Source organism: Bidens hawaiensis, unplaced genomic scaffold (genome assembly GCF_021521415.1).
Source record: "Bidens hawaiensis isolate Kalapana, Puna unplaced genomic scaffold, B.hawaiensis_p1.1 tig00008374_1, whole genome shotgun sequence".
NCBI classification, from domain to species: Eukaryota; Viridiplantae; Streptophyta; class Magnoliopsida; order Asterales; family Asteraceae; genus Bidens; species Bidens hawaiensis.
Genome location: NW_027491592.1, coordinates 95,365 through 119,164, shown reverse-complemented (window position 1 = coordinate 119,164; position 23,800 = coordinate 95,365). Strand labels below are relative to the sequence as shown.

The 23,800-nt window shown below is 34.8% G+C and overlaps 2 protein-coding genes, 1 non-coding gene and 3 pseudogenes across 4 annotated transcripts; 1 reads left to right on the top strand and 5 right to left on the bottom strand.

Annotated features, from left to right (window-relative positions):
* Positions 1-1,277, top strand: LOC143637569 (patatin-like protein 7 pseudogene; annotated as a pseudogene).
* A 1,585-nt stretch (positions 1,278-2,862) lies between these two features.
* TRNAK-UUU (transfer RNA lysine (anticodon UUU)) lies at positions 2,863-2,935 on the bottom strand. Its single transcript has one exon. It is a non-coding gene; the product is annotated as a tRNA-Lys (tRNA).
* Positions 2,936-3,332: 397 nt separating this feature from the next.
* Positions 3,333-4,423, bottom strand: LOC143637531 (uncharacterized). The gene is made up of 2 exons (XM_077104898.1): positions 4,182-4,423; positions 3,333-4,084 (listed from the first exon to the last, which is right to left on the bottom strand). Exons 1-2 carry the CDS (start codon positions 4,187-4,189, stop codon positions 3,496-3,498), a joined length of 597 nt encoding a protein of 198 aa, XP_076961013.1. The 5' UTR covers positions 4,190-4,423; the 3' UTR covers positions 3,333-3,495.
* A 4,235-nt stretch (positions 4,424-8,658) lies between these two features.
* Positions 8,659-9,496, bottom strand: LOC143637530 (U11/U12 small nuclear ribonucleoprotein 31 kDa protein pseudogene; annotated as a pseudogene).
* A 641-nt stretch (positions 9,497-10,137) lies between these two features.
* On the bottom strand, positions 10,138-11,213 carry LOC143637529 (uncharacterized). The gene is made up of 4 exons (XM_077104897.1): positions 10,884-11,213; positions 10,703-10,796; positions 10,441-10,507; positions 10,138-10,348 (listed from the first exon to the last, which is right to left on the bottom strand). The coding sequence occupies exons 1-4, from the start codon at positions 11,143-11,145 to the stop codon at positions 10,295-10,297; spliced, it is 477 nt and encodes a 158-aa protein (XP_076961012.1). The 5' UTR covers positions 11,146-11,213; the 3' UTR covers positions 10,138-10,294.
* Positions 11,214-14,980: 3,767 nt separating this feature from the next.
* Positions 14,981-18,214, bottom strand: LOC143637528 (putative cysteine protease RD19D; annotated as a pseudogene). Its single transcript, XR_013154446.1, has 5 exons — positions 17,913-18,214; positions 16,993-17,417; positions 16,379-16,497; positions 15,392-15,635; positions 14,981-15,296 (listed from the first exon to the last, which is right to left on the bottom strand). The product of XR_013154446.1 is annotated as a putative cysteine protease RD19D (transcript).
* Between the last annotated feature and the right edge of the window lie 5,586 nt (positions 18,215-23,800).

The following is a 23,800-nucleotide window of genomic DNA, read 5'->3' as shown; positions in this document are numbered from 1 at the left end:
ATGCAGCAGGAGCCGAGCATCCATACAGATAATCTCAGTTACGAGATCTTCTCGATCCTCGAGAACGAGTTCTTATTCGGTAACGACGATAAAATGGCGAATGATGATGACCGCGGTGCTAGAGGCAAAATCTGTGTGTTATCGATTGATGGTGGAGGAATGCGGAGTAATATTCTCGCGGGTAAAGCGTTAGCTCACCTCGAGAACGCTTTGAAAGAGAAATCGGGTGATCAGGAGGCGAGAATAGCCGATTATATTGATGTTGCTGCTGGCACGGGCATTGGTGGTGTGTTTACTGCGATGTTATTTGGAACAGATAATCAGAAGGTACCGCTTTTTAAAGCGGATGACACGTGGCTGTTTTTAGCTGAGCATGGGAAGCGGTTGTGTAATACCAGATCAAATTCCGGAGGCGGCGGTGGAGGTTTATTAAAAAGGATATTTCGTGGCAGAGGCAATGGTGGTGGTGGTTTAAGCAATGCGACGATCGCGTTTGAAAACGTGATGAAAAAGGCGTTTGTGGTCAACGGAAGAAGTTTGACCTTAAAGGACACGTTGAAACCGGTTTTAATCCCGTGCTACGACTTTTCCAGGTCGGCTCCGTTTTTGTTTTCCAGAGCCGATGCTTTGGAGGACGACAGCTTCGACTTTCGGCTCTGGGAGGTGTGTCGTGCCACGTCAGCAGAGCCGGAAGTGTTCGGACCCGTTGTCATAAATTCCATTAATGGAAAAACAAAGTGTATCGCGGTTGATGGGAGGTCAGTCATGAGTAACCCCACTGTAGCCGCGATCACTCACGTGCTACATAATAAAAAGGAGTTTCCACTCGCACGTGGGATGGAGGACCTTTTGGTACTTTCACTAGGCAGTGGTGAGATTCTAGAAGGAAACTATGATTATGAGCAAGTGAAGAAGTGGAAGGCTAAAGACTGGACTCGACACGTGGCACGTATTTCTAGTGTAGTTTGGCAGACATGGTGGATGATGTTGTGGCGATGTTGTTTGGTCAGTATCAGTGTAGTAACTATGTTCGTATACAGGTGTATTCGAACATGGGTAACGACATTTATACATATCCTAGTTTGAGTAATATAAGTGGATTAGGCGATAAGATGTTGAAACAAAAGAATGTTGAATCCGTGTTGTTTGGTGGTAAGAGGATCAGTGACCAGACCAACTTTGAGAAACTCGAATGGTTTGCTGAAGAACTGGTGGCGGAACATCGGAAGAGGAGTGGTCGTTTTGTTCCCACTGTTGCATTCAAACAAAAAGTATGAAATTTATATTTAAGTTTCATAATATGCTATATAAATTTCTATAAACAAAGTCACTTCCGTCATGACTTGAAACGCGACATGAACATTTACCATGAAATTATCTAAATGTATGATATCTTTTTCATGTTTAGTTAAATAAGTCGAATGACCAACTTGTTTAATTAAAGATCTGCTAATTTGTTCAATCAAAAACCCGCCAACGTGTTAAATTAAATATGTCCTTCCGATAATCTGTTTATAACCTGTTAAACATGTTAGTACTTAGTTTATTGAGCTTTTTTCCATTAAATTTGTTACCTTTTTTTTCTTAATTTTGTAATTGTTGTTACTTAGCATCTACCAGGTGTTGTTTAATCATTATTAGTTTTTACCTTGTCTATGCAAAACCCATGTTATAATCTAAAATTTAATGGAGGGTTAATGCATTGTGAGGTGTAATTGATTACATAAAATTTTTAGTTAAAAACATCATTTTACTTGTGAGTTGTGAAACCAACTTGTCAGCTAGAGATCAATGAACTGTTAATGATTAACGATGCTGACGTGGCAAGTTTTTATATATCATTTGTTCATGATGGCTTTAAAATATGGATGTAACATGTTAATTAGTTTACATTTCTTAATCGTTCTTCCTTAATCAGCACCCTTGATCACCTATCATATCACAACCATTGACCGCCACCTGACCCGATCATGATTATTCAAAGACACCACCTCTCACCACCCTTGACCGCCATCCACCACCTTTGACTCACAAAACCACCATGGAAGTTGGAACACAAAGAAAACACATATATTCTAAGAAATCCATAATTAAAATGCTGCATAAAATTTGCTCCAATGTGCATTTTGTTACTACAAAATGCTTAATATATATATATATATATATATATATATATATATATAATATGTAATGATAAGTTTACCATAAATTAAGTTTGTAGGACTGTAGGAGTTTGTTACTACAAAATGCTTAATATATATATATGTCTATTCATTCTTTACTTTGTGAATTGTCTCACTATAAAAGAAACTAAAGGTTTAAAAAGTGAAACATGTGGTAAAGAAATCTAGTTTGTAGGACTGTAGGAGTTTGTTAGTGGTATTAGATATATATTTGAGAATATACGACCCGTTATATCGGGAGTAGTCCTATGGGTTATATTTTTATCTATGTGACGTATATTACGGTTTTTCGTTTTCCGTTTAACTTATGGGGTTTTATAACGTCTACCACAACTTTTAATTTACTTAAAAATAAGAGTTAGGGATTCGATTAAACAGTAGAGCATTATTTAGTTTTAAATATCATACAAATAAAAATAAATTAGTTAAACTTTACATAAATAAAAAGTATTATAACTAAAACATAAACATCATCGGTCATTAAGGTTCCATCTAAGATGTGACTCAATACTAGAGCTCGGAGTTGGATGATATACACGACGACGGATTGGAGTAAGGGAAAGAGAGAGTGAGTTCCTCAATCCATACGGTCCGCGACCTTTGTTTCGCCCAAATAAATCAGAGATTACAATCAGGGATTACCTTTATTTCGGTTGCTGCATAGCTTAAAATATATCAACGCCATCCGTGGGACTCGAACCCACGACCACGTGGTTAAAAGCCACGCGCTCTACCACCTGAGCTAGAACGGCTACATGCTAAGACAAAAACACTAGTTCATATATATATTACAAACCACTTTTAAAATGTCCAAAACCAAGACAATACACCACTACATAACTGCATATAACATCACAAATCATTATATGCACTTAAAAGATTTATATAAAATCGAAAGGTTTTATATTAGTTCTAACTTCTAATACGAGTTAGGAGATATGTCGTACATGCTCGTACACATTCATCTGATCCCCAAGTTGTGGTTATTATATCTTCTAACATAAAATTGAACTAATGTTCACACCGAAGTAGTTGTTTTCGCATTTACATTTATTTCTAACTAACAACATTTTAAGCGTGTACGACGATAAAGAAAGCCCGAAAACCACATCAACATATGACGATAAAGTATCCCGACAAGGCGAGAAACAGATCAACAGTTTCATTCTCATCTTAATCACTTCAATTGTAAAACATAATGGTTGGGAGTTATTACTTATTATTACAAATGGCCTTAATTACAAACTCAAGATTTATTAAAATCAATCAAGAGCTCCAACCATAAACCCTTATTGTTGATCATCCTTACCCTCTAACCATTCTTTAAACCTTGCTTCTTTATCATCTTTTCATCAAAACTCTCCAAACCGGACCGATCCGACATCAACCCATCAACCGACACCTCTTCGTCTTCACCCCGACTCGACACAGGCAGTTCATCTCCAACCGACGACAACAAAGTTTTCGACTTTTCAACATCAATAACATTAACATTACCCTTCCATCCCACCCGAACCTTAAACCCCGAACCCGACCGACTACTAATCAAGCCCTTTCTCGGTTGCTTCGACGACATAACAGCCAAAGACTTCCTGATATCTTTAATCATATCATCCACAATCGGAAACCCGCAGTCCGTCATCGACCTCACCATCTCGATGGAATCCTCCGAATCTTCCGTATGCAAACCGACATCACGCGATTTCGAAACAATGCTGGTTCGGAGATTAACGAGAAACGGTAACGCATTTTGGGTATGTTCTTGAACATGAAACAAACCCACTGAGGGTTCATTAGCTAATGATTTCATCATGTCACCTAATCCTTCTGCTATATATTTAAACCCATCTACTGGTGTGTAATTATGCATCTTGGTAAGTGCAGATCGTAGCTCATCATCACTAATTCAAAGTATATGAATACCAATAAACCCTAATTAGTTAATTAGATACAATAATTGAAAACTAATTGATACCCATTTGGATTAAAGTAACTTACTTGAACATAGATCGTGAATTGGCTGGTCAATTGGGTTAGAACCCTAAATTGTGAAAGTCAAAATTAGGAGTGAAATTCGGAAATTGGTGATTGAAATCAAGAGAATATGGATTGTGAATGAATCAATGATTGGGTTATAAATGAATTGCTAAATTGGTGAAATCGAAGTGATGATATTGTGGGATTGAATTGGGGTTTGGTGAATGTTATTGTTTGGTGATGATGGATAGAAATTGAAGGGTTAAATACACGTTTGATTATTATATTGTGTTGTGTTTTTTTTTTAAAGATAAAAATAAAAATATTATCTTGAGTAGATTAAAATAGAAGTTTCCTCAACTAAAAAATAGATTTAGTTTATATTAATTTTAATAAATCCAAAGTTGTTAAGTAGTTGATAATATTTATTATCTTGGTTGACATTATTATATAGATGTAGAATATTTGTGTGTTTATTTCTTTGTAGGTATCAAATAATACCTTACTGGTTTTGTGTCATTAAAAGTTTTGAAACTTATGACATACCCGGTTTGATACCCAAACACGAGTCGTGAATGTTTTAGGTTTTGAAGATAGATTACCATTGACTCATCAAGTACTGTGTTATATGTTTATACGTTGTTTCTGCATGTGGGCCCGAGTATCTAATTGCTGGTTTGATAAGAGCTAATGGACTTGGATGGAAGAAGGACAGGCGTGGGCTAACGTTTCGCGTTTGTTGTTGTGTGATATCTTTGTGTCATGTCGTTGTTAATTGTATACATAGATCTTCATCAATAATGATGTCTAAAGTTGCACAAAGGAGACGAGTAGAGATGTTGATGGAGTATCTTCAAATTGATCACTCTTTATGTTTTCGAATATATCTTGTATATCACTATCATCACGTTGATTACCCTGTTCTTGATCAGAGTATTATTTGGATTTTGTTTCTTTCATCTATTCTTTGTCAATTAACCATATGATTCTTATGAATCATTTCGCATATTGGTTGTTTATTTGATTTTCTGAGTTGTATGTTATTGGTTGAGTTCAATAGAATATTGATTGTATTTCTCACATGGTATATCAAGACAAATTGGTAAATTCAGAGCCTAAGGCTTTGATACTATGTGAAAATCAAGACAAATTGGTAAATCAAGAAACCGTCTAGGGCTTTGATACCATGTCAAAAATATAATCAAAATACTGTTGAAGTCAACAAGTACCATACAACTCACAAAATCACATAAACAGTCAATTTGTGAAACGATTCACAAGAATCATATAGTTAATTGACAACGCATAGATTAAAGAAACATAATTGAAATAATACTCTAATCAAGAATTGAATCATGAACGTAATGAAACTTATATACAAGATAGATTCAGAAACATAAAGAGAGAACAATTTGAATATAAAACCAGATAACATAACGATTGATGAAAGCTCTAATAGTTCGTATGGAGATGCTCCATTAACATCTCTACTCGTCTCCTTTGTGCAAGTGTGCAACTTTGGACATCATTTTTTATGATGATCGACGTACATAGTTAACGACGACATGATACAAATATGACGCAAAAACTTTAGCACATTTAAGACTGACTAAGCCTTTTCAGTCCTTCCACACAAGCCATTAGCTCTTATCACACCAACAAATAGAGAGTAATTAAACTTCAAATTTTCAGCATCAAATTTTTAACAGATAGATGACAATAAGAGAATGTTTCTAGGTTGGTGTGAGATCGAATAAATAATATGATTTTGTGTGAAATGTGATTTGCAGAAGGAGATTAGGCGAGAGGCGAGTCTAAGAGGAAGAAGTTAAGTTTAAAAAAACGAGATTCCAAAATTGTAGTTTTTGTTTCACACGTCAACTCTGATGTTCACAGTGAATTTACGCTCTAAACTTGTACCGTTGTACGTGATATTAAGCGTTGATACAAAAATAAACACTTCAAACAATAATTCATTAAGACATTTACATTAGTGTTTTGTCATATTGAGTTAAAACATTTAATCAACATAAGAGATACTTTTCCTTTTGGAATTTAGCATACCATAAAAAGACTCATGTAACCATGTCAACACCTTTTGGATTATCAAAACACTTCCTTTAGATCTTCATAAAATTCAGAACGATAATCATCCATTAGTCGTAAAATGCTAAAACTAATTTCATATGTTCTCCTAAAGTTCATTAGTATTTAGGATCCATGTGAAGTTGCTTCTGATGTTCATTAGATCAAAATTCTCTGTCCATTACAGAATGCAGAATCGCTACCAAGGATTTGCCTTTCATCAGGCGCTGCTTTTACAGAATAGGGTAATTCTTAGCTAAAAACATATTTAATCATGCATTTGACTTTTGAGGTCAAATGAGTTGCAAGTTGACTTTTTTTTCGCTATCAAATTCAGTACTGTTCTAAATTTTGCTATAACTAAATGAGGATTTCCAGTTCATTATGAAACAGATGCCATATTAAAAAATATCTGGAAAATCAGATAATATGTATTACTATTTGACCTAAAAAGTCAAACACAAGTATTTGCAGCTGTTGCCAATGATGCCTATAAACAAATACAAAAAGTAATTAAAAAGATATTGAGCAGCGAAATATATGACTGTCTATGTGAGCATTTGTTTATTTTTTCTATGTTCTGTGTACTTTATTTAATAATTCCCACAACCAAATCTTAAACTTCAAATAAAGAACCTTGTAATAAAACATTATATCTGCTAAACTGGTGCTGAGTTAATTATGCTATTTGACCCCTTTAGAATGAGGGGATTCCTATATCTAGATTTTCACTTAATCAGCGACTGAGATGAGTTTGTGAGTTTGCAGCTGACTACAACCTCTAAACGCAACTTCTAGTACCGTAGTGGATAAAACTGAACCTAAAAGTTGGTTAACATGAAATTGTTAACCTAAGAAGCATTGCATCTGGTTAATGCAACTTCAGCATAAGCTAGGTGGGCAAGAAACTAACGTTGGTCAGGATTCTAACATTATCAAATTGTGGGTTAAGATCAGTTCAAAACAGATGACTAATGATTTGTTGGTTCGAACCGCTTTTTGCACACCCCTAAACGTGCCAAAAGTGTTCTGTATTCATCAATGTTAACTATACATCCTATACATGTATACCAAATTTTCCTCCATTCTCTATTCTACCAAACGAGCGTCATTTATAGTTCTCCTTGCATTAAACATATAAAATCAATGAGTTAAGTTCTTTCTTCGTCCCTATGATTTGCTCATTTTAACAAGTTTAGTCCAAAATTGAAACCCTTAACCCCTTGAATCACTATGGTTTCATTTTTTTAACTGTTTGTGCCATTGACACTAACTCTATTAGATGTTTTCATTTAGCTTTCCTAAAATGACCAAAATACCCCTGCGTGTTATATAATATCAAATAAAACCATCTGGTACACTAGAAGCAAAAGCTACTATAAGAGGTGAAATTTCTTCTTTTAAAGTGATCTCAACAGATTTAACAGGGCTACATGATAAATACTCTTGAAACTCTTAAAGATCTTCAAATGAGTAAATGACATACTAAGAAAATAGTCTGTATAAACGAAACAAGATACATAGGAGTACCGATATTAACTGATTAGCTATGCATGTGAACTTTCAAGGTTCCATTTCATCCAGATTCGCACAAGCACAACTTTCGATGATCAAGTATCTTCTCAAATCTCCACCTATACTTTGACCACCTGCAAATCACTAATGTAACTTGACTACTTCACTTGATACCATAATATGAACACGAATTTAAACCATAGTTGTTAAAATCGAGCGCTTTTTGCGCTTAAGCGCGTTTAAAGCGCTAGGATCATTAACTGCGAGTTGCATGCCTCATATATTTAAAGCGCCCATTAATATGTTCCCAACCTTCCCATGCATATTAAATATCAATTAAACAACCTGTCCCTATTCTTTAGGAGTACCTAAAAGTCTAAAAGTCCACTATTAAAGCAACATAATTTGTTCCCAACCTGCCCATATGTATTAAATTTCATTTAAATATCATTTGACTTCTTACTAAATGATTACAATATTCAAAATTTGTGATTAAGTTTTAGTTTTTAATTTTTGGAAATCTGGATGTTATGATAGATGTGTTAATGCTTCGACTGTGGATGGTTCAAATTGTTCTTGGCAGTTAAAATGAATGCTTATAGAGTTGTTGAATTACTGGATATTATGATAGATGTATTAATGATTAAGTTTTTTTTAATTATTAAGATGTACTTGGTATTTCATGTTTTGGATTTTGGTGTTTGGTTGTTCTATGAACTATTTCAAGAATGAATGTATGTTTTCTTATTAAGATGTTCTATTTTAGTTAAAAAATTTGTTTTTTTAATGTGCGTTTTTTTTATAAAATCGGGCGCTTTTTTTGCGCTTATCGCCTAAGCGCTAGGCCCGGCCTCAACGCTTTTGAGCGCTTATCGCATTTGATAACTATGATTTAAACATTAACCAAAAACAAAATCTAAAAACTATACCTTCGTTTCTTTAAATCATTCCTCGTTATCACTCTCGTCACTAAAATAACTCGTCTTCTTCATCTTCCCTTTCTTCCTACCTTCATCCCGACTCCCCTCACCACCACCCAACAACCTCTCACCCGCCCCATCATCCACCACCGACGCCCAATCATCATTCTCAAACACCTCATCACCACCCGCCTCATCATCATCGTAATCCCCATTCTCCTCCTTCCCTCTCCTATACCCACCACCGCCTTCCCTCCTCCCTCGTTTCGACGCCTGCGGTCTCTCCCTCGCCCCCAACTGATTCTTCGGACACTCGTACGACAAATGCCCGCCCTCCCCACACTCGTAACACCTACTCTTATCCTTATAAACCCTCTGTCTAATAAACTCCGGCGCCCGACCATTATCCGCAGCTATCGAAGCAGTCAAAGTCCTCTTATTAAGTAATTTCCCATTAATCCCTTCCACCGCCTTTACGGCATCATCCCGAGCCACGAATAACACAAACGCAACGCCTCGGCTCGCACGAGTGACCCGATCCTTAACGATTGTGACCTTGGCTACTTTACCGAAGGTGGAGAAGATGGTGAATATGTCTGAGTTTGTAAGGCTGTAGTCCAGGTTGCTAACGTACACCGTCGATTTCGATGGGGCTAATCCTCCGCTTCGATTTCCATTGCCACTGGTTCTATCAGATGAGGGTTTGTTTAGGGTTTTGTTGGATGAAGATGACGGTGGTGGTTGTGGTGTGATGGAAGAGTAACGGTAGTAGAACATGTCGTCTTCATCGTCGTCGTCGCTGTATTTTCCGACTATTTTGGGACTAGTTAGGGCACCAAAGTGTTTAATGAAAACTGGATTTCAAATTATATCAAGGATGTCGGTGAAATTCGAGTGTTACGTTGTTGAGTCGACGCAAATTCAGTCAGTATATCGTTTACGTTTGTTATGGCATAGACATCATTGGTAAAGCCTTAGCGTTACCCAAAAAAATATCCGTTAATTTAACAGGCAGAAAAATAAGTTATTTAAAAATGACGTCTGTTTGATCATTAAATTCGAGTGATGATAACTGGACACGAATTCAGTCGGTTTTGACTACATTCGTTTTATAGGATTTTTGATTGGAATCTTGTTTCACGAACGATTCTAGGGCATGGGTTAGGCGTTGGTAGAGATGTTTACCTTTTGGCTTTTGTCACAAATTTATTAAATTTACTACGATTTTTTATGTTTTTTTCTTTTTTATTATATTTTATAGTTTCATGTTCTTTTTAATGACCAACAAAGTCCGAGAAATTGGATACACTCATTAGCAAAAGGTCAACCATTGAACCATGTGTGTGATCGCATACAACATTGGTGACCGGCCCGTCATCAATTCTAAGGGAATCTATTACCCCGAAGGCCTACTATGGTAAAATCCTATCTCACACACAACATTTCTATCATCCAAAAAAACAGAATGATAGAAGATCAACGTGCATCCAAGTTTAATAAATTAAGAACCGACTCAATCGCTAAATAAATAGACTACATTTGTTAGCTGCAGTGCTATATTTATTCTGGTGAGCATGATTCTTCTACTCGAGCACCGCGATTCTGACTGATCAACTAATCATACAAACCTTCATCAAGCCATACATCAACTAAGAAGTCTACCATCTCCTACAAAAGACAAATCAAAACCATGATTAAAATATGTTCGGTTTGGTCAAAATGTTGACTTTTGAATGCTTTGGTATGCAAAAAAATCTTACAGGCAAAGGAATTGGCTCGGGAAAATGGTCATTATTAGAAAGCAGGTCCTCATAAGTCGTTGACCAGCTGCGATACAGAGTTACAAATCTTACAGTCAATCAAACTAGTATGTTGACTTTTTGAGGTCAAATGAACAAGCATTCAACTCTGGATAACTATGGTATGTTAAAGATCCAAGAAAAACAGTATATATACATAAATATATAAACTTTGAAAATGAAAATTTAAATATTTGACTTTAAAAGTCAAAGGTATACAAACCTTATGATTGGATCTTCCGGTGTTCTTTCTTTTCGGGATCTTTGAGATTGCTCCCCGACCCATTTTCTTCGGCTCTCATTCCAGGCAATCGCACCTAAAAAAATTAGACGATAGATATATTAGATAACCCAAAAATATTTGTGTTTTGTGAAATTAAAATAACAAAATGTCAAACACTAACCATGGTTAATAAATATAGTGTTGTTACTTCCATTGTTTTCGGGATTTTTTCTAGCTTCTCTTTCCAGAGACGATATTTCCAAGGGCCGTTTCTCATTGGGCCGAGAACTTCCGGTATTGATTTCCCTCACCATAATATTATTGGCTCGTGAACTTGTTGTGTCAACTTCCACCATCATAATATTACTTGTACGTAGACTTGCTGTCTCGACTTCCATCATCATAATATTATTTGCTCGTGAACTTGTGTCGACTTCCATCATGTTTACAACTCAAATATATTTTTTTTCTACGACTTTTAGGAAAAAAGTATGCAACTTGAGTACCAGTCAAGATTGTATCTTTATTTACGCAAAGTTTTATTCGCAACACCAGACATCTGCACAAGAACACATAGTCAATAATAAACATTAAAATAAGGCGTGACCCGCGACAGATCTAAAAAAATTTTGACTTCAAGCAAGTAAAAACCATAGGTTTTTAAATTATAACACCATCATGAACATTCATTCATAAATCCCAAATCCACCAAGATCCAGCTAGCAATCATATTTCATAATTCAAAAATCCCCAAAATCTCAAAGATTATACATTTATACAACATATTATGCTCATAACCATGAAACCAATCTTAAATCTCATATCTTAATAAAAAAAACTTATAAAAACACACACTGCAGATTGTTCAAAATCAACACATGAATCAAACCTAAAACCAGCAAATCTCATAAACCACTGATCCAAATACAAAACCCACTAAAACCCATTTATCAATTTCATAACAAGTAAGGCAGAGGCTATCAAATTAAATAAAAATAAATAATCATAAATATTTAAAAAACTTAAAAATAAAAATAACAAAATAATAATAATAATAATAATAATAATAATAATAATAAGAGAGAGAAAGTAGGTGTACCTTGCTAAAATGCCCAGATTGCAAAAAGAAAGAAAGGATTTTAGGTACAATAGAGGGGTTTATATAGACAAATTTTATGTAATTATTTATTTTTTTTTTGTTTTTTTACTTTTTGTCAATGTTCTTGATGAATAAGTCTTAATCGATTATTGGCTAGTTTAGGGGCCCTTGGATCTTCATGCGTGGATCTTGTCTGGATATCGTGAAGTTAGCTTTTATTTTTATTGAACGAAAGGACGGAAATGCCCTTGGATTTTACATTCTCGACTTGGTTAGGTGAGGTTATTTTGGACATTTTAGCTTGTCACAGCCTTGCAACTTTTCCATGGAAAATGACCTGTTTTTTGTTTTAATCTTTTTTAACACCTTTTCTTATTAGAATATGATAAATTTATAAGTATTATACTATTGTTAATGAGATTAATGACTCGGTTGAGAAATGCTAGTTGGGTTAATTAATGCAAAGGATGTATTTGGTTTCGATTTTTGAACCAACCATGTGGCAAAAATTTTGTAAGAAACTCCTAATGGGTCTTGGTTTGATTCCAACAATATATGTCATTGATAGGGGAGATAACCATTGTTTTGGGATTAGAACTCGTGTAATGGTTTGTATGCTGGTGGTAAGCCTTTTGAAGTCCCCCAACAACCTATAACGCCAAAGTCGTTCAAAATAACGTTATCCTATCACATGATTATTTTATGTTTGTAATTAATGCATTATTGTTAGGGTTGTTCAGAGAACTCTTGGCTCGAAACTCGTGGCTTGTTCGATAAAAACTCGAAAAAAACTAGCTAAAAAAATTAATTTGAGACAACCTGGGCCGAGTTTTCTCATTTTTGTAACCGTGCCAAACTCGTCCCGAGTTCTGTTAGGTTCGTTTAACTTCAAAATCGACCTAGAGTCTTGCTGAGCTGCCACGTTTAATTTCAAACTTGAGCTCAAACCCACTCTAGCTTGACTCGGCCCTAATTACTATTATAAAATATACTAGACCCACTGACATACGTAAGTACATAACCATGATTTTTATCCGGAGGCACTCTTATGTGATTTATCCACAAGCCTAGCCCATGTTTTTAACAAAATACGCATAAGTATTTGGGCCGCCAAAACTTTTTAGGCCCATTCTTTTACCTCTCAAGGTTTGAAATTTGAATCATACAAAAGACCTCGGTTCTTTATCTTACCATGCATCACCTTCTTCGTTTAAGAACAAGACGTGCAATTATGCTAATTACTCTTTTAAGTTGTATGGGATAAAAAGAACTTAATCCAAGATTACAATACTTTTAGCAACAAAACCTTTTATATCGCTACATCTCTATTTGTTTTTATTACAATATGATTTAATTTACATCGAAATATGAGGCAAGCGACGAACCTCTTTTCGATTATAAAACCAATAAGTAGATGCATCGAATATATAAAGCTACACACATAATCATGGGGTGTACCCACTTGTCACAATATAACCGGCTAGTTAAACTCCTATAATAATCACAACTTTTTTCTTGTTATGTCAATTACAGTGTTAAAAAAACCTCTTATCACGTTTTTTAAACTATTTCTTAGTATGTTGATAAAGTATTGTGAAACACCTTCTAAATTTTATCAATAGTAGAAAATTACCAAAACACTCAGATTACGATGAATGTTATTCCCTAGTATACAGTTATAATCACTTAATAATAATAATAACTAAAATACCCTTTAAGCAAAATCACAATACTATAAAAAAAAGATAAAATGGCAAAACATGTCTTTTATGTTTGCACGGTTTTTCAATAGTCGTCCTTTAGCAAACTTAATGACAGAAAACATCATTTATATTTGAAAACTCTATCACGTTTTGTCCTTTGACCCTAACTCAGTTAAATAATCTCGTTAAATTTGGTAAATTTATAAATAGATTTAATAACTAAAAATAAAACATAATATATATATATAAAAGACACTCTCTCTCTCTCTCTCTCCATTCTCCCCTCTCTATCTCTCTCTCTTTCTGTGTTTAAACCACCACCACTAACCTTCACCGGAGACCCAGTTAATCGCCGCCACCACCACACCAAATCAACCACCATCAGACCCAGTTGATCCCCCCACCGGACGTCCACGAACCTCCACCGGAGACCCAGTTAATCTCCGTCAAAACACCACCACGTGTCACCGTACCCGACGACACCACCACCAACTACCAGATCCGACCCACACCCGACCGTTCATCACCGGCACACCGCCGTCCACCGTCACCATCTCCATCCTCCTCACGCGCCAAACCCTCACCGGAAAAAACTTACTCCTTCTCGACCTCTTCACCGCCACCATCATCCCACCCTGCAACACCGTTTCGGAAAACGCCTCTTTCGGGTCAAATTACCAAACCCATTTGAAACCCGACCCGAGAAATTATTCCCAGCAAGGTTTAGCTTCACAAGGTCAAGCAACCCGAGAATAAGGGTTTTGAGTTGGGTGAGGTTGGAGAATACTCCGGCGGGTAGTTGGCCGGAGAGAGAGTTGTCGGGGAGGTGGAGGGCGGTGACGCGGTTGAGGGTGGGGTCGCATTGTACGTCGGACCAGTTGCAAAGGGTGGGGTCGGTCGGAAGTGAGATTTGCGGTGGAATGGAAGAGGAGGAGAGATGAGGAAGAGAAGGAAGTGAGTGGTGGTTGACTGATGGAATTACGGTTGGAGGTTGGTGGTGGTCCGACGACGGACGGTACGGAGGTGGGTTTTGTCGGTGGTGGTGGGAGGTTGGATGGGATGATGATGATGGGTGGTGGCTAGGTTATGAATATTTTAAGAAGATGATGATTAAAAATAAAAAACTTTTATTTCTTTAAAGCCCAAGATTTTAAATCAATTACACAAATAACCCTTGAATTACACAAATAACCCTTGAGGGGGTAAAAAGCCTAAATTGCCCTCACATGAAGTGCACATGACTGGATTTAACGAGAAAAACTAACCCTCGTTAGTGAAAAGGACGAACCGTGCAACATTTTTTGAACATAAAGGATTTTTTCTGTTATTAAGTTTGCTAAAAGACGACTATTGAAAAACCGTGCAAACATAAAGGACCTGTTTTGTCATTTTATCAAAAAAAAAAAACACAACAAAACCTTAAACATCACAAAAACAAACGTATAACAGTATGTGTATGTCACTAACAAGTAACAACCACGTAAAACTTAAGTATCAACCTAACACTTACCTATAACTTTCTACTATTTCTGAATCACCACACCAGAAACCATGGTGTTCATGCCACACATATTAAACCCTCTACAAAGCTTGTAGTACCCGTGTTCACCCCAACGCTTTCCCCACGAATTCTTGATAATCCAATACGGCTTATCACCCAATCTCAAAATCGAAAACCCTTTCGAACCATACCCTACAATCAACACACCATGGTTCACCAATTTCTTCGAACAAATCAATGGACATGACACCCCACCGATGTAAGTTTGCATGAACACCGCGTTTAATCCAACTGCAACATATAATAAGAATATAAGATATTAAGAACATCCTATGTTGGTATGTTTACAAGATGTAGTATTGACTATTGTGTGTGTTGATGCTTACTGGCAAGTGGACCGTGCTTGACCAAATGTGCAGCCATTTGATCCTCGTCGGCTGGGATGTTTGTGAAGTTTGCAACTTTCACCGTGATCGTGTTAGGGTCTAATCTGCATGTTCCGGCTTTTCCTGTGTAGGGATAAGATTCTTCTGACTCGATTCCACCGGATTTCATTAGGTAGCTTAAAGCATTCGTCATAAGTCCGCCAGAGCATCCGCTGTCACAAGCATCCTTTTCAGATGGATCACACTACATGTGAACAGAATTTGTGTCAAATATATATTAGTTAGGCTTAAAAGTATACTACAGTTCATATTGTATTTCTATAATTATTTAAACAATCATACAAGGTTTCTCATTGTATCAATAACACAAAATATCTTACATGGTCTCTTGTTGTGCATCTAACCTCCATAAATTAACTTGTCAATAATACATAGTAGCTTTTAGAGTTCCTCATTTTACTTATGTAAATAGTTTATCATAGGCTTGTAAACAAACAAAATATTTAGTGAACCCTTCGCCAGAAGTTAGTTCTTATTCGGAAGTACTGTTTGTTCATTTAGTTAAATGAACGAACATGAATACATGTCTTGTTCATTCATTTGGGTTTGTGAGAGTTCATTTACAGTCTTTCATTCAAATTTGCTTACATTAGAGCATTACAATTTAGTCTAGTTGGTTTTAGCCTATATAAATCCTTTCATCCTATTTCTTTTACATTTGTGGACCATATGTTTATATTGTTAATGAACGATAATAGAAGAACATGAACACAAATTACACGAACATTTTTGCAATGTACACATAAACAAGAATATTATCTTCGTTTAATTATAACTCAATCGTGTTCTCTCGATCCTTTATATATATATATATATATATATATACCTCATTCAATTCGTTCAGTTCATTTACACGAGAATATTAATTCAATTGCTATACTAAGAACTGAAAAGGTCGAAAGAGAAATCAGGAACGATATAGCTAACCGTGTGATCACAATCAACAAGCTGTTGCTCGCTCAAGTTTTGAAGCTTCCCGTCGCAATATAATTCGCACCTTCAAGAACTCCGGTCGTACTAAACGCCCAACATGCTCCACAAGCACCCTGCATCAGTTATCAAATAAATATGCCCAAAAAGAAAAACATTTTAATAAAAAAAGACTACATATATTAACAACAAATAATCCCACTTCTGCCATAGTGGTTAGAAAACCTTTAGTACAGATGCAAGTTCAATTTTTATTTGTGTCATTTTTAGTACATTATATGTCATGACAATGAAATATTTAAGCTAGGTTTTGCAAGCTTGTCAGTTCAAATCTCGAGCTCACTCAGGTTTTCATTCCACCATGTGTTACACCAGACATTTCTGCTTTTGTGGTGCCACAACGTCTGTTAAGTAGTAGACGACGGTATGGTTTTCCTGAGAACGCCCGAACCAAACTCTTAAACAAGTGTGAGCCCGGTTTAAAAAACACTATTAGCCGGAATGGGATAATTAAAGTAGCTCTTTAAATTTAGAAAGTACGGTGATCTGACACACAAGATATTCATCGTTCCAAAAAATATATACATTAACAACAATTAATGAATGATCACCTGCTTCTTAACCTTGGTAACCACGCCTTTCTCCCTCCAATCAAAATCCTGCGGCAAATCATCAACCTCCATCCTCTCCACCGTCGTTACACCACCATTAACCTTCACATTAACACCACCACCTTTAACACCCAAATACATCCTCTCAAACTCCTCATCCGACAAATCAGAAAACGGTGTAACCCCATGAACCGCAGTGGGATCCATCAACTGATGTTCAGCTGCTTTAATAATATTCTTTGAAAACACACCGAGCCGGTGCAAATACTCCTCCCTAGTGGAATACTGCTTACCGTGTTCTTGTATAAACTCCGTGAACCGGTGCTCCGTCGGAGTTCCGATAAGGAGGTTGTTTGGATGGTTTGTGAATTGGACAATAATTGGATCGTGAGGTCTTGTTACATGTTCTGTCGATAATTGAATACCTGTTTAAGATACGATAAAACTTGTTAACAAAAAGAATATGGTATGTGATTATTTGTTTTTTTAAATAATTAAATTAGCAAACTAGATACCGTTGTTTTTCCATGTTAGTACATGAAACTTAAAATTGTTTTATAGGTAATGACGTATAACGTAATCATGAGAGGCTCGGAGGGTGTGCGAGCCGCATTATCGGCGGGGCACATAAGTTTTGGGCACAAACTTTTTTCATACATATTGCATATATATGTTTTTTTGTGTTAAAAATAAAGTTATTTGTAATGGTTTATGAGATAATAGTTTCTGCTTATAATAAATCAAACCATAAAAATCGTATTTTTATCCTTGTACGTCAGCGAATAAAACATTTTCGTTACCCTTTTTATTTTGGGCTAGGCCGAGGTATTTAAATTTTCAGAGACGGCCATGAACGTAAATAAATCAGTTGTATTCATATTTGATACTTATGTAGTTATGTGAAGCGTGTCGTATCTGACCTGTTAGACTTGTTAAGTCACTTGCATGAACGTGAATGGCGCATGTTAGCATGATGAATGTGACGGCGTAAGTTAGACGACCTCGTTCCATTATTATTGTCTTGTCTCCGACGGAGCTTAGAGTTTGATGTGTTGGGTGAAGAGGATTATATAATATGGGTGGTGGATGGTGAAATGACGGATTTACCCCTTGTGGCGGCGAAGAGAATAGAATATGAGGTGGGGAGTGAATGGTTGTTTATCTTGTAATTTGTAGGTCGTGACACGTGGAGTGAGGTGATACCGCAGTGGCTTTATGTTCTGACACGTAAGTTTGCAGAACAAAAAAAAAAAAAAAAACAGTGGCTTTATGTTCTGACACGAAGCATTTACAAAGATTGCATGTGGTGTTGAAGTATGACCAGACGATTTAATAGGATGTCGCATCAAATAACCATAAAAGTTTGAGAAAATCAATAAATGTTGCGTCTTGTTTTTCTTAAAGTTTAAAAAAAACAAGTCGCAACTAGCGATACACTGACCGGGATCATGATCAAATATAAACTGAATGAAAGGTGTTACAAATTTACAATATTACACCACCACCTGTAAGTTTAAATGAGTTTGAGACTGTTATGCATGTTTCATGCAATAGGGTCAATATTTATAACATAACGGTTACATACACGTAAGTTTTTTTTTTATAATTTAAATTTATACTTGGTCTTATATATGATTTTATTATCCTGTTTGGGTATATTTGGTTTCGAGTTTACCCATTGGATTCGATTCGTTTGTCATATGTATTATATTTTTCCATAACAACCATTTCAGCCCCTTAAGTAATAGAAAATAATTATTATATAATTTTAACATTTTAAGTATATTTACTTTGTTTCATTGTAACTAAATTAATTTATACGAAACGGAATATCTTCACTATTATATGTATTACTAGGTTAGTTACCCGTGTAGTACACGAGTTAGAATAAGTAAAATTTTTAAACAATAACAAAATGTGAAATACAAAAAAAATGTATCACATATTTATATATTATACAGTAAAAATTACACATTACACAATTTGAAAATAAAAGGTTGTTAGAAAAATTCATAAATCATAAATTATTTCCTTGTTATTTTCTATATCAAAACTTAGTTGTAAATGTCAACTTTTTTAAACCAACTCGTAGACCAAAACTCATTTTAATCTTAAACTGTTTTGATATTAACAATGTTTGATACTTTAATCGGTTAAAGAAACCCACTCGTTTCGTATTGGTTATTTATAAAAATCTAACATTAATAACTAATGCAATACATTTTATATTAAACAAATTAACATATTTAGATGGTATTAATTCTTTTAAATTATGATGGAATTATTAATTGAATATGAAATATTAAAAAGAGAAATTTAGTTAATGTGAGAGAGATGAGGGAAAACTATTGGACTAAAACCCGAGATTTCGACAAACCATATGAACGAAAACCGCAGTTTACTCAATAATAATAGATTGAAATAAAAAAGATAAAATATAAAACTATTAATTAGAAAAAGAAATATATATTTAATATGAGAGAAATGGGAAAATTTTGTAAGAATCAGTCATGTTTAATAGCATATGGCATTAAGACCCGTGTTGAACACGAGTTAGAATAAATAAATTTGTTTAGATAATACCACAATGTAATATGTCAAATGATATAAAAATATAACATATGGTAGAATAAATTACATATTATACAATACGGAAATAAAAAGTTGTTGAAAATTAATAAATCTCTAAATATTATTTTGTGTACAATATTTGTAATTTTAACCTACATATCAAAATTCGTAGTCTCGTTTTGTTTTTTATTTCAACTTTAGATAATGAAACACATCACTTACCATGCGTTAAAACATATTGTCTAGAAAACAAATCAAAGATTAAGCCATCTTCTGGTGTTCTTGGTGTATTGCTTAAGGCATTGTGTCACTTTCTGAAAAGCCAAAATTAATATAAAAAATGAAATTATGAATTATAAACAGTAAATACAATATAAAGATTAAAACAAATTGAAATACCTGTGCCTTCTCTAAACCCTCAGAAGCATCTACTAACAATACCTGTGCCTGACTGACTGCAAGCATTTCTCACATACTGAAGGGTTGCATTTTCAACTTCTCCAATATATAAAAGATTATCTACTAATTATAATAAAACAGGGTTTTAGAACACCTGTCATTCAATGATTGCCGGAGTTCTGACACCTTACTCCGACCGGACATTACTTTTATTTTTTTAAAAGTTCATGCCCTAATTCAGATCAAAGGTATGCTCCCGAGTTATTCACACATTTAGGCACCTCGATTATTCAAGTTGTCTGATAAAACTAAAGCTAAAGTTAATCAAATGCACACAACCTGCTCAATTAATTGTCTGAATAACGGGAACAATGGAAATTTAACTGAATTTAGAGAGTGGATCAAAGTTACATTTACCCAGCCGTATTCAAGCTGTCTTAAAACTGAATGGTAATGTGTATAAAACTATTACTTTTAGTTTATAAAAGTTCTTTAATTTTTGTTGATTTTTACTTAAAAATACCCCGCCATAATCAGTGGCGAAGCTTGGACTGAGGTACCCGGGGGCCGAGCTCAAAATGTATACAAAATTTCACAAACGACGGGGGCCGGACTCAAATTTTCGACCAAAAAAGGCCAAACTTACACTACGTATAAAATTTTTCGGCCGAAAACAGGTACATTTACACTACTGGTTAATCGGGTTTCGAGTATCCTAGAAAACAAAACAAAAAACAAAAAAAATTTTAAAACTACAATGCTAAAATTAAAACATACTATTCTTTGCTCGTAAGCAAATAATCAAATAATAAACCAACATGACTTGATAAAACAATCCAAAAGATGAGTAAAGCTAACTCGAACATCGGACGTGATTTGGTTGTTCGATTACGACTGCTGTTATTAATAAACGGAAAACATAAATTAACAATAAACAGTCGATCTTTAATAGTTGTAATGACAATAATTGATTAGGACCAGATTCTGATAATGCTAGTGGCTAAGATTAAGCCAATTATACCTAAAAGTATATTTAATTTCAAAACTAAAAGTTTATTCGGGTTGACCCGAAACTTAAAATCAAACCCGAGAACCAACCCGAATTACTTCGGTTCGGGTTCGGGTTAGTTCAGGTTCGGGTACGTGTTTTCTCGGGTTGGGTTTCGGGTAAATTGACAGCCCTAAAGTCAACACGAACCCAACCCGTTTAGACAAATGTGTTTGCGGTTTTGGACTACTTGAGGATTATTTGGTTGTATCCTCAGAAAGCTCAAACACCACCCAACACTTTTAATCATCTTTCATTTTGATCTTTATCCTACTCTACGTGTAAATGAAGTTGTCTATATAGTTTAGATGCTTATTTTTGATTCTTTTGAAGGAAATATGACCTTAAATGTTGCTGATCTTGATCAATACAGAGCAAATGCGTGGCTTCATTCTCCACCATGACAACATTAAACCCGACAAGGTAACATACTGTCATTTGGTGTATTTAAATATGATTTATTCCCAACCTAAGTGTGTGTTTAGGTCCCGAATAACAACCTGCTATTGCCCGAGCCTACTCTTTTTTTAGGATTCTTGAATTCATATCAGAATTGATGCAACATCCATTATGCTCTTTGTTGAGTATGTTGTTGGATTTGACCTTTGAGGTTTGTAATTAGTTTCAGCATAGGTTTCATATTTTATTTTTTGACATTGTTTCAGACATCTGATAAACATCAAAAGATGGTTTCATATTTTATACTTCTGAAAAGCCTATTTGTGACAACAACAATTTATATTAAGCCTCATGCAGTTTGAAGTGCCATGCTTCTGCCCGTGTTACTTTTGTTTGGTAATACTAATGAACAAATGGATGCAATTAAAGAAAAACTGAAACTGATTGTATTTGTTATGTTACATTGTTCTTAAACATTCACGATCAATAAATAAATTGTTGCTGGTTGTTGATGACAGATGACTGTCTCACTGGTCAGTTGTAATGGTTGGTATAATGGGAGATTTGCTTGCTTTTATGAGTACAGGCATGTATCCATAAAAGTTCATATTTTAAAATACTATGGCACTTCAAACCGTTTTCTTTTATGAGTACATGTATGTATCCATAAAAGTTCATATTTTAACCAATTAGAAATAAACTTTTAGAATACTATTTTCTTTATTTATATATTTTTTTCATTTCTGTTACATGTAGGTTGTTTGGATGATTGGAAGGAGGTTGAACAAAGGTTTATAGGCAAAGTATGCTAATATGTATATTTGGGTTAGTTAGTTAGTTACATCTCAAACCAAAGTTTTGACTACATCTGATAGACCTGCTAATGGGATTGGATTTGGTAAACATGGGCTGCCAACAATTTCAAAGCTTTTCTGCACACAAGTGCTCCTAATGTGTTATCTCATTGCCTTATTGGAAGTGATAATGGTGGTAGCATGTTGGTTTTTTTTACTTGCTCAAGGTTTGAAAACAAAACTATATGTTTTATTTACATAAGAGAGTGACTTGCTGCCAGTATTACCATGCCTACATACCACTTAAGCAGTGCTCAAATTTAGTGAAACTGTACAGCAGAACTTCTAATGCCATATTTGGACAAGATTGTATGAAAATTACTTTTATTATTGCAGGCATGTCATTTTGTCTTGATTGCCCATTTTTCTACAAATAATATAGTTTAACCAAATAATTTTAGCTTGATATTTTATTAAATTGACATGTCTGAAGTTCTTTTATGGAGACCAACTTAAACATGCTGAATATAGGTCTAACCAATTTTTCTTCTTTGTTTTTTTTTTTTTGAATCCGCCTTTATTTAAAAGTCTGTTGAAATCAAACAGATCGGGTCAAACAGGGCAAAACCATTTTTGACTCGAATGACATAAAATGAAAAGTCCTCGTGTTTCTTAAGAGTTGCTACGATACAACTGGATCAGGTCGGGTTTGGTTGACTCTTACGTTTTACTTCTTTTTTTAAAATTTCATTTTAGTAGTTGTGTACTTTATTTTTTTCTTCATAGGTTATTAATTGGATTTTATATAATTAATGAGTGAGTTAAATTTGGTTTTCTGCACCAAATCCCGTGTGATACACGGGTTATAACCTAGTTAATAAATATACAAAAAAAGATCAGATATAAAAAGTTAATCAGCATTACACATAAAGATCCAACCAAATGACTAAATCAGTTAAACTTCTAAAAATGTAGTAAATAGTAAAAGTGATACTTACTGTGCTGCACGAACTTGAACCTTGAGAAAATTAGGATCTATTGCTGCAGCCATCTGACAGTCTTTTAAAGCATCTTTCATCCTTCCAAAAGAAATCCTAGTTGCTGCGCGGTTGCTATAGCATAGCATTAAAGCCCTAAGACAACCTTTAGATTTCTCAGTTTGAGAAACCGAATTTAACCCCTGTGTGTAATAATCCTCTGCTTTAGCAAGATCCCCATTACTATAAGCTTGGTTTCCCCTAACATAATTCAGAAACATAAAGATCGTTAATTGTAGATGCAAAAAATGGGAAGGTCAATCTTTAAAAGGCTCAATCTTTAATAGCTCAGTTTCTTTGCATCAACAAAAAGGCTTAATCTTTGAATTTTGGGTAGCTCAGTTTCTTTGCTTCCTCAGAGTAAATATGTTGTGTCTTCAGAACTTCTTGCTTAATAGACTCATAACCCATCTTCAATCCCTGAAAGTAATCAAATCATAAAAACACAATTATCACATGTTTATATAATCCAACAATAGTTACATCATTAAAAAATCTAACATTATTGAAAATAAGTCATCAAATGCAACACAAAGCCTCTAAAAATCCATATTAAGTAT

What these genes read in the sequence shown, in the direction of transcription:
- LOC143637529 (XM_077104897.1), bottom strand. Translation starts at nt 11,145, where the DNA reads ATGATGGAAGTCGACACAAGTTCACGAGCAAATAATATTATGATGATG. An exon ending in CACTATATTTATTAACCATG is followed by an intron (nt 10,797 to 10,883) that starts GTTAGTGTTTGA and finishes TAATTTTTTTAG; the next exon opens with GTGCGATTGCCTGGAATGAG. An exon ending in CCGGAAGATCCAATCATAAG is followed by an intron (nt 10,508 to 10,702) that starts GTTTGTATACCT and finishes TCTGTATCGCAG; the next exon opens with CTGGTCAACGACTTATGAGG.